Raw genomic sequence first — 11,098 nt, 5'->3', positions numbered from 1 at the left:
GGGGGGGGGGGGGGGGGGGGGTCACTAGTCCTCCAACTCAAGGACCCGCCTAAACACTTAAGTGTGGGGAGAGTAATTCTTGAAGCTTTTGACAATCATCTTACAAAATTTTAATGTGACTTCTGCTTTTTAAAAATATGTTCTCAGTATAATTATCAAAGGCGTCAAAATGGCATTTCAAGAAATATAAAGCACCTTAAGGAAGCACCTCAGAAATACTGGAATATAATAATACAGGACTACTACAAAGCAATGTGGTCACAGCTGGGGAAGTATCCACTACAGAAGCAAAAAAGAGGATGTAAATCGCATCAAAACATGCCTAATTATAGGAATTTTTAACCCTAAAAAAATTTCTTTAGCATTAATTTTTTAATTATCCCACGTATTTCAGAAGATAATAAAAACAGCAATAAAAACCATTATGGTGACCTCTTCTAAAATGTAAAGCCATCAAATACTGTGTTTAAAATCAGTGTTAGATCACAATCCGAAAGGCTGCACGTTAATGCAAATGTATATAGTAAATATAAATCCAGGCCCTGCATAAGTAATTCTATTTCATGAATTCTAAAGGGGTCAAGAAACCCTCTGGGCACACAGGTAACGGAAGAGTGAGTGTATAGGAGGAATTTTTCACATTCAATGTATGCAAATGTCATAATGGGCCACTAAAGAGAAAGTTAAATTCCAAAAGGCTGAAGGAGAGAGACCAATACAGTCACACAGATTACAAAAAGGTCTCTCAGTAGGATGGTCCACAGGAAGCTTTCACATTCATTGCATGTAAATTTCATGATGGCATGCATATCTACCCATCCAGAGAAAAAACATTTCCATTCAAGTTTAGAGAGATGCAACCAAACCAGTGAGGTACCAGGTACACAAACAACCTCCGTTGATATTTACAAGTTCAACAAGTTCCCCTCTGCAACTACCTCCCCTCCGACCCCTTCAGAGCTGGCCCTGCAGAACAGACAGGTGATGTAACGCCTGCCTTAAGGTAGCTGGGTTTCTCCAGTATTCAAATCACAGTTTGGCGGGCTGAAACTTGACAAGGAACACTCACTGGTGTGACAAATTGATGATTCCGCAAATCAAGCATCACAGAATAAAGACGCTATAACATCTCGAATGCACCTATCTTGATGCAACCCTACACTTAACAAGTGAAAAAATTCATGTCAAAATAGGAGTGCAGTAAAATACACTGCCTCGAGAATCTGCCAAAATAAGAGCCTCTAGCTAAACCATATGCAAACCATTTCCTTTGACCTAGCTTCCAAGCAACCAAGCTGTCTGAGGTATGATATATTTACTTATATAGACCATTTCCAGATATTTATGTGGTTATTTTGTTTTCAAGCTTTGAAGGATACACAATATTTACAAATCTAGGAATTATGTAATTCAATCATAATTTATCTCTCCAAATTGGACTTGAAATTCAAATGCATTTCTTTTCAGACAGACCCTTTTCACTCTTACCCTCAAACACCACTGCAAAGATACCGCCCCCGCCCCCAGTTCTGTGTGCAGGCATTTTCAACTGGGACAAGATGGGTCTTCCCTCAAGCCACCTGCATGGTGGGCTTCTGAGACATGATACTAGTGGAGGAAAAGCACTAATTTTCTAACTAAAATAGAAAAACTGATTTGGGGATGGGGGGCAGTGCTAGAAGGCGCTAAGTGCGCCTCCAGACCTTCCCACAAAACCCAAACTGGTTCTCCTCTCTCTCCTTACTTCACTAGGCCTCTCTCTTGGCTTGAGTCCAAATAAGACTGAGGGGGCTAATCCTGCTCTTTGAGACTTTTTTACTGCAGGTACAGAACGCAACCACTGAGGTCCCCTCCCCCTTCCTGAAGCCAGGTTCCTTTAGCTACTTTCAAAGTTTTAACTCAGCAAACCAGGCCCCTCACTAGCAATGCAAAGGCAGCTGTGTAACAACTTCGGGATCATGGCTGTAAACAGAAAAACATTTTTTCTCAACCCTGATTCTTAGCAAATCTCTAATATAACAAAAGGAGAGATTCACAAAACCATGACCCATTTTCTAGATTTGGGAGGAATGGCAACTGAGAAATATCTGTTTGACTTAAATAGAGGAAAAACAAAGGGACACAGGCCACTGGCTCTTGCCACCCTGTCTCTCGTTACAGTTTTGCTTTTAATCAGCTGTTTGCTTTTAAACAGCATCTCCAGAGCTGTTAAGGTCATGGAGTTTAGTATTAGGATCAGCTCTGTAACTTAAGCCACACAAAGAATGACACTGTAATTAACACAAATATCATCTAGGGGGAAAATTAATCAAGGCAGAAAAAGATTTTCTTTTTAGGTCAAAGATCTACACAGAGATTTTGAGAACCAAGTCACACTCAAAAAAGGTGGCAGCCTCGGGATTTCCACGCATGTGGCTAGCAGGGGTGTAAATAAGAGGCGCAGGGCTTGTTGCAGGTAAAAGCACAGCCCAGGTCACAGGCACACAGTACAGACCAGTGGGCCACATGCTTCAGAGGTGACATTCTCTTCTCAAAAGACGGTAGTGCCACCCACGATCACTAAGAGTTAAAGAACTCATATGACTTAGTGTCAGCAGGAATGGGGCTACCTTGGAAGAAATGACCTACCCTCCCACAGATCTCTACACTGCTTCTGACTCTCCTCCCAGAGGGAGGTAACACCCCTCACGTTGAAGAATGAAGATGTTTCACATCTCTCTCTACTTATGGAATGAAAAGACCAAAGACACAGCCTGCAATTTTGACCCTCACTCAATCTACAAACATTAATAGCGGGAAAAAATTAGACTGGCCAATTCCATATTGTTTCCTACCTGCGTTTGACTAGTTTACCCTGACATCATTAGCAGCCACGCAACTGTGATGGCCTGGCGTGCTTTGAAAGCTGTTTCATCCATGTGGAAGGTAACTTGCTCATTTAACAAAACCTCACAGTGGTGAGTTCTGCAGTCTATTTTTGCTTCACTGTCCCCCTCCCCACAGCAGGGTATCTTTTGAATAAAGTGCTACCTGCTACTATTTACACTAGTAAAATAGTTTCCTACATTTCTTCAACACCTGTCATTTCTGAAATGGCTAATAAGTTTTAATAAATCTGTATTTCTGCCTTTTGATGTGCCACAGTAGAGTTTTTATCGTTTAAACCTTTTAGTTCACCGAAAGCTAATCCGACTCATTCCAAGTATTCTGAATACATGCAGTTATGTCTATCTGCTTGGCATCAATTTTGGGTTTAGCCTATCCAAATTTAACCTCCTCTGGATCTGCTGAGACATCTCATTATAACCTTCTTCATCCTGTACTTGGGTTAGTGGGTAAAGATATAATACAATGAGAAAGCTATCAAGGATATCTAATATTTAGCTAATACAATATGAGAACTGACATTTAAATTGTAAAGTATCTTTTCAAGTCAATATAACTTTCACTCATAATTGCCCTAAGTATATTTAAAGGTTGCTAACTTCAACTTCAAGATGTCTCACTTAAAATAAACCAGTAAGAATTACGATCAATAGTGATCTTTCTTTGTTTGAATCACTCTGCCCCCAGGACACCCGGCGTGAAAGTTGATTTTAAAGAACAAACCAAGCAAAAATCTAAACATTTTATACACGTCTACTATGACAATGTCGCATTGTCAATTACGTAATCTGTTCCCTGCATTACCGAATTCTGTATATCAGTTTTAAATCAAATGCAGCACACTGTCTTTACACTGCATTCCATGCTCTATATTTACACATGAACACGTTTCTGAGAAACTGCATTTAAAAAACTAAAAATATAATCCTATTTTCATAATTTCTTATATTACAAAAACAAACATACAGTCTCACAGAAAAACTTGGTCTATAACACAATATTATTTTCACAATGTATATATAAAGTCCAAGTTCAGTCTGACAATAGAAACTCTCCTTCCTACACTTTTCAAACCTTCTCTGTGTGTTGCATACATCCATCACTCAGAGAAACTGTTTCCCCTATTTTCATGCCTTTATGAATGCCAGTCCATCATTCCAAAAATAAATTTTAGAAACTAAGAGGGATTGATGGGAAGATGGACGTGCCAATGGATAAAAATATGATAAAGCAAGTATAATAAAATGGCAGAAGTAGAAACTAAGTGGTAGGTATATGGGTGCTCAGGGGAGAATTCTTCCAACTCTGCTGAGTGTTTGAAATATTTTATAATGAAATCTTGGGAGAATAACATCCCATTTTCAAGGCCCACCTAAATGGCCAACCCAGAACTCCATTTTTCTCGAAAACACTTAACCATGCTACCATGTATCATAGTTATTAAGTGTCACATCTAATCTCCCTATGGGATCCACACTTGAATCATTTTTCTATCATTCAAATGCATCTAATACAACTTATACACAATAATCATTCAACAAATGGGAAAGAAATACTTTGACTATAGACTGAAAATAATCACTGTTCTTTAGTAATACTACTAATAAAATTATCCTCAAGTATTACAGAACGTGATCTTTTTTACTGAAGTATAACTGATGTACAATATCATGTAAGTTATAACCTACAGGCATACAATACAGTGATTCACAATTCTTAAAGGTTATACTCCATTTACACTTATTATAAAATATTGGCTATATTCCCTATGTCAGAATGTAAGCATCTTGAACACAGAGGAAGCTGAAACATAAAAGATCCATGTTTCAAGAAAAAATTTTTTCCGCCCATGTATTTACAATATAACTGAGCTACCAAAAACATGCAGATGTTAAAGTTAAATTAAAATACGCAGGGCTTCCCTGGTGGCGCAGTGGTTGAGAGTCCGCCTGCCGATGCAGGGGACACGGGTTCGTGCCCCGGTCCGGGAAGATCCCACATGCCACGGAGTGGCTGCGCCCATGAGCCATGGCCGCTGAGCCTGCGCGTCCGGAGCCTGTGCTCCGCAACAGGAGAGGCCACAGCAGTGAGAGGCCCGCGTACAGCAAAAAAAAAAAAAATACGCAGCAGCAAGAATTAAGCGGTTACCAGGCATTCACTCAGAGAATCGAAAATGCCTTCAGACACAAGCCAAGGTTGAAAGTTGATGGAACTGACTTGAACCTTGCAGACTAAGCAAAATTTATGGAAGCTCCAGTGGACGCACAGGATGCTCCAAGTCCTGGGGATAGGATGGACTGGGCCTGATATAAGAGTTAACCCGGGGAGTGGTTAGAAGCTGGGAAGTGAAAGTCTCAAGAGACCCTGAGAAAGAAGAGCTAACAGACTTGGGGACACTAACACCATAAGAAGAAAGTGTTGAAGGGCACATCCAGGAGTGAAAATGGGGGAAAGGGCTAAAGACCATTAACCAAATCAGGGAACTCAAAATGGGAACCTCATCTGAGAGGAATAAGAAATATAGTATGCTTGGGTTTAGACATGTCGAATTGGAGGTGAAAGTGGGACATCTACAGCCTTAAGGTAACTGGAGACTTGGACAATAAAGGGGTAAGCTATCCAGGAAAGAATCAAAATAAGTCTACACCTAGTCCTAGGCATACTTACAATTGAGCATAGAAGGAAAAATGAACCAACTGGAGGAGAAGCCAGAATGCGGGCAAGGATCAGGACAATGTAACTGAGCCCAAGGTAAGAAAGGATTTCTACTGAGAGGTCAAGGGAAAACTGAGAAAAGGGAAGAACTTAGACCATAAAGAGTGCAGCTTTGGCAATCATCAGAAACCCAGACTTGGGGGCTACAGAAGCTCATCACGCAGCTCTGTCATTTTTCTTTTCTATAAGGAATATGGCCTGAAAAAAAGGACACAAGTTGAATTTATGTCCTTATTTAAGTAATGCATTAAGGTGAAAATTCACTAAATAAACTGAAAAACGGTTGCAGATCTAGCTTTTCAATTTTATGTGGCCCAATATCAAAACTAGCTTGCTTTTCTTTTCTTTTGGTTATATCAAAGCTATATGAGGATGGACAAAAGAGCCGGGGGGAAGGCGGAAGGAAGGCAAGATTCATTATTTGCACTGCTTAACCCACAAGTCAATAAACCATAGGCAGACTGAGTGGAGTAAACTGGGATGCCAGTGGAAAAAAAGTTCTCCTTAAAGGTTGAACCATATGAAATCAATAATGTTCAATTATTCATTTGCATGTTTCTTATGTTCTATAGAAGACCCCAATAAAAAAAAAGTAGTAATACTCTGCAAAGAAGTTCTGTGCCACTGACTTGAGTGTTGTTGGTCCTTATCAAGAATTAGCAAAAAGGGGGACTCCTTCTACACCTTACTGTGCATTGTATATATACACTGTACATTCGTATACAGCATATCCGTTGGAATACAAGCCTTTACCCCTCAGACAGCAAAATAAACACTTTCAAGCTCATCTGGTCTTCTCTGGTTCACAACCGAGGAACAGCTGCATCAACTTCAGAATATTGTGTGCACCAACAAAAGGTGGTCATCTGACCCAAGGGGCGGGGGCAAGTCTCTGCAACTTGTTACTATGAAGGCCAAGGCAGGTCCTGAGGTGCAGAGAGGCAGGGCTGAACCCACTCTGCTCATTCCATGCAGAGTACAAGTGCAAACTCCTTTGCTCTCTCGCATCACCATGGGGTTTACACTGCCTTGCTAAGAGGATTCCAGGAAGCCCCAAAGTGATGGCACACGAAGACAAAAAAAACTGGCAGAGTCAATTCCCATGATGCCAGGGTACTGGGTAGTTTCCAAGGGCAGAGCGGTCCAGAAAAATGCAAACAGTCAGGGCTTCCCAAAGAAATTCCAGGCCAATACAGACAGATGTTCTCTTAGGAAGTCACACAGAATTGCAGTTTAGAAGCTTGGATGAAGAGGTTAGAGCGCAAGGGCGAGCAAAAAGTTGGCACCCTATTAGGGATTCTAACCAACCACTGAGTATTCGCTCCTCCCTCTCCATTTCATACATCCACTTAGAAGACCCCTGTGCAGCTCATGATAGCTGGCGATATTTGTGTCCATTGCCAATGTGATGGCCCTTCAGTAATGGGGGGAAGGGGGCGCCTCAACAAACTTTAACCTTTTTTGAAGTTTACATGAAAATTAAAAATGCCTTCTTCCCAGTATTCAAATGTCTGACACTTTAAAAAAGAAAAACAAAGCTGAGCATCATTCAAAAATAGAAGCCACCCCTCCTGCCACATCTCCCCAAGGATGTGCCACAAGACCAAAAGTAAAATCAAAATAAAGTTCTTATGAGGAGCAATTAAGGTATTCATATTTGACAACTATTGGGGAATTTCTGAACAAAATATCTCAGCCATGAGACATGGTCACATCAGTCCCACATAACTTTCAGCCTTAGAGCATACTTCGCTGTATTATGCCCTTTCCCAATTCTCTTTCCTCATGCTCCTTTCCCCAAATACATACGTCGAGATTTTCACCCAACTGTAAGAAAGGCTTTAAGTAAGGTGATTTCAGTAATCCTCACCAGGATTCTGTCAAACGTGACAGTGCAGCAAGAAAGCAGCCATCATCCCTGCCGTGGAACCTCTGTGGCTAAATTACTCACCTGCAGGTTGCAAACCCTAATAATAGAATAGATATGAATTTTTAAATACGAGGAAATGCACTCTCAGTTCACAGACCAAATTAAAGAAACCTTATTCCAAAATAAAGAATATCTGTGATATCTCATAATAAAACAATTTAAAATTTTAACAAGTGTTAAGTTCTACTGTTGAAGCATTCTTTTAATCTACATTGTGTTCCAAATAATTTCAAAGCAAAACACAAGAATCAGCTCAAAACAACTATTAAAAAAACAAAAACAAAAAACACAGAGCCAGAGCTCACAATATTACTTCCCAAGCTCTAGAAAGCTTTCTACATAGGAGGGGAAAAAAATAACAGGTCACGGAAATGAAGTTTCACTATGTATAAATACTGTACATGGTTTAAAAGATCCCGGGATTTCCAAAAGTCTCAACTTCCACTTTGTGTGTAACCTTATGACAGTTCTAACCAACTGCAAAGCAGATTTAAGATACCATTCCTACAAATACAAAATGCATACCCCACAAATACTACCAGTGTTGAAGGAACTAAAAGGTTTTGAACTTTTCAACAGCTTTCAAACCATTTTGTCCCATGCAAATGACTTTCAAATTCTCAGGCAGGCCCCAGGAAGTAAAGCACAAGAAACTATATTTACTTAAAGATTCAGTCTAATTCCCTGTAGTAAATCACAGGAAATAATTTAGTTCCAAAGCAGCCTCTCCTCAGTCCTCAAACAGTTAAGTTTTGGTCGATTTGCATTTTAGAACTGAATTTTTTTAAGCTAAAAGTCAGAGTAAAATTTCTCCTTTTTATGAATGTTTAAAACAAGCAAGTTTTTCAGATCTGAGAGTGAAACTTAGTTTTAACAAGTAACTCATTTTTATGAAAACTCCAACCAGAAGACTAGCTATGAGTTAGAAACACTTCAGGTTGTTTCTTTTCTTCTTAAAATACCCTTTTACTCAAAGTGAAAATACGCTTGCTGTAATCTGACTTCCACCAACTGACTCTGATTGCACCTGAAACATTTCCTCACTTGAGAATGGCAGCCTGCTCTCTCCCAAAGCTCCACTAGGTTCCCACTGGGAGCTGCTACCTGGCCTCCAATTCTGGACAGACAATTCTCACTAACATTTAATAGATCTTCTAGCTCTGACCAGTAAATTTTTTTTAAAAACTTACAATTGCATTTGGGGAAAAAATTAGAACAAGTAAAGAACCTAATAAAAATGGCCGGGGGCGGGGGGGTGATTCGGCCTTAGAATCTATTTTTATAAAAAGCACTAAAGCTTCAACGCTTAAGTTATAGTCCTACAATAGTTTAAGAATACCTTGACTTAAGGCCATTTGAGAGGCAAAACTAAAAATAATCCCCAAACTCTGCCTTTCCCTATCTTTAAAGAAAGCCACTCCAGCAAGCTGAAGCAGGCTGTATCCATTTCCAAGGACATGAGAAAAGGTGTAAGTACATACTTTGAATGCCCAACAACAAAAAAAAATGGTTTTTTTAACAGCAAATGCTTTGTAACAGCTCAAGTAGAACTGATAAATAAACCAGTCAAATACTTAAATTCAAATGTTAAAGTGAAATTGGATTTGGCAGGCAACCCCGATTTTCTGACTTAAAAGTATACCTAGCTTAAAGTAAGGAGGCACTTTACCTTTTTGAAGCACTTGGTAAAATTGCATGTAATGCCTAGTAATGAGGTTATAAGTGATGCCTTTACTCTAAAATACGCTTTGGAAAAAATAAGATCCTGACTCCTTCTCCAGGAACTTTAATACGATGTGATTAACTTAACCTTTTTTACACACATTAACCACAAAGATAACAGTGTAGGTAAAACCACCTTGGTGTAACAAGTGCTTACCAAAGGAAAATCTGTATTATGCTGTACGGTCCGGATGAGGGGTAAGGAAGGAGTTTAGCTCAACTAAAGAACCTTCGCATCGATCCTTCCACCTGTGACAGTGAGAAACTGGCAGCTTCTGGCAGCCGCAGGGCGAACGCACGGCCGGTAAGCCTCTGCACCGCCAGCCCCGAGCCTGACCTCCCGAGGGCCCCAGGGCCTTCTCCACCTCGGGGTAGGGACGTGCCTGCCCACACAGAGTCTCTCCTCGGGTCTGTCTGCCTGTCTCTCTCGGAAAGGCAAAAAGTGCGAGGCACCTCCTCTACAGGCCTCCATGCAGGCAGAAGTTCCCTACGGTTCCCTAGATTCGAACCTCCACTCCAACTCCCCCAAAACACTAGTGTCAAAGCCCCCCGCCTTGCCCCTCGGATCCGTAGCTCAGTGCTCGAAGGCACTGAGGTGGCAAATCAAGAGATTATACACGCCCCCGGCCCCGGTCATCCGGGGAGCCCCTCCTCGCCTAATTAAAGGCCTTGAACCTTGGGCGAGGCCAAGTTTGGGGGTACCTCCCGGCGCAGATAAGAGCTGGCCGCGCGGCGCCGAGGCCGTACCCGGAGGCACGCAAGGCCAGGGCGCGCTGGCCCTTTAAAGGCACTCGCTTCCTGCGCCCGCGGCCCCTCCCTCGCCGTCGCCAGCTCCCGCCCCCGCCGAGGGTCACACTTGAACTTTAGCTCGCCCCGTGCGGCCGGGCGCCTGCGCTCCGCAGGCGGTGGCCGCCCCTTCGCACGTGTCGGAGGCGCTACCTCGGGATGGGCGCTCCCGGCCCCGCGCACTCGAGGCCACTTCGAATAAAATCGAAACAAAACAAAATGCACACCGGCCTCCAAAATCTGCGTCGCCATCCCCGACGGGCCTCCCGGCTCGCGCCCTGCCTGTCCCCTCCACCTGCAGCCCGGTCCCCTGGCGGCGGGGCTCTGAGGCCCCTCGCCGCGCTCTCCCCAGCCCAGAGCGGCGGAAACGGCTCCGCGGGGCGTCCCGGGGCTAGGAGGACGCGCGCCGCGGGGGCGGAGGGGAGCCGCCCTCACCCCCGAGGTCCTGGAGGAAAAGCAGCAGCTGCACGAGTCCGCGCGGGCCGTGGCGGAGCAGCTCCCAATGAACCCCCCTTCCCTTCCACTGGCGAACTTTTCTGCCCGCTCGGAGGTCCACTTCTTGGCGTACTTTTTTCACGCCCTTAGGTCTCAACGAGCCCATTCCCCGTCCCGCTCCAACTCTCACTAGAGCGCGCGCAGAGACACTTATTCCGGTCCCCCGACGAGTCCGGGGCAAGCCCACAACCCACCCCTGCCGCTTCTCGCCCGCTCCCTTCACGCGCTGCCCGCGTGCTCTGCACTTTCAGGCCAAGCAAACTTGCCCAGCCGCCCCCTCATCTGCCCCACTGAGACCTCAGGAGGAGGCAGGCAGGCTGCCCGAGCCCCCCTCCCGCTCCGGCCGTTAGCCCCGAGGCCACCCACCTTCCAGCCAGCCGAGCTGTTGCTGTCGCCCTTATCCTTGAAGTAGGGAACGCTCTTGACCATCCACTCGTAGATCTGCGACAGCGTGAGCCGCTTCTCGGCCGAGCTCTCGATGGCCTTAGTGATGAGGTCGGCGTAGGACAGGTTGCCCCACGCGTTGCGGCGGGACGAGCTGCTCTTGCGCGGCTGCCCCGCTAG

General features: G+C 43.6%; 1 protein-coding gene across 1 annotated transcript in view; it reads right to left on the bottom strand.

Moving 5' to 3' along the window:
* The window catches only part of FOXO1 (forkhead box O1), a gene marked incomplete at its 5' end in the record, with an annotated part of 91,434 nt that extends 80,336 nt beyond the window's left edge, over positions 1-11,098 (bottom strand). The window contains one exon of the mRNA XM_024755636.1: positions 10,901-11,098. Within this exon, the coding sequence (XP_024611404.1) occupies positions 10,901-11,098 (198 nt within the window). The remainder of the gene's footprint in view (positions 1-10,900) is intronic.

This window comes from Neophocaena asiaeorientalis, unplaced genomic scaffold (assembly GCF_003031525.2).
Source record: "Neophocaena asiaeorientalis asiaeorientalis breed wild unplaced genomic scaffold, Neophocaena_asiaeorientalis_V1.1 scaffold59, whole genome shotgun sequence".
NCBI classification, from domain to species: Eukaryota; Metazoa; Chordata; class Mammalia; order Artiodactyla; family Phocoenidae; genus Neophocaena; species Neophocaena asiaeorientalis.
Note: the sequence above shows the minus strand (reverse complement) of the source record. Positions and strands in the feature narration are given on the sequence as shown.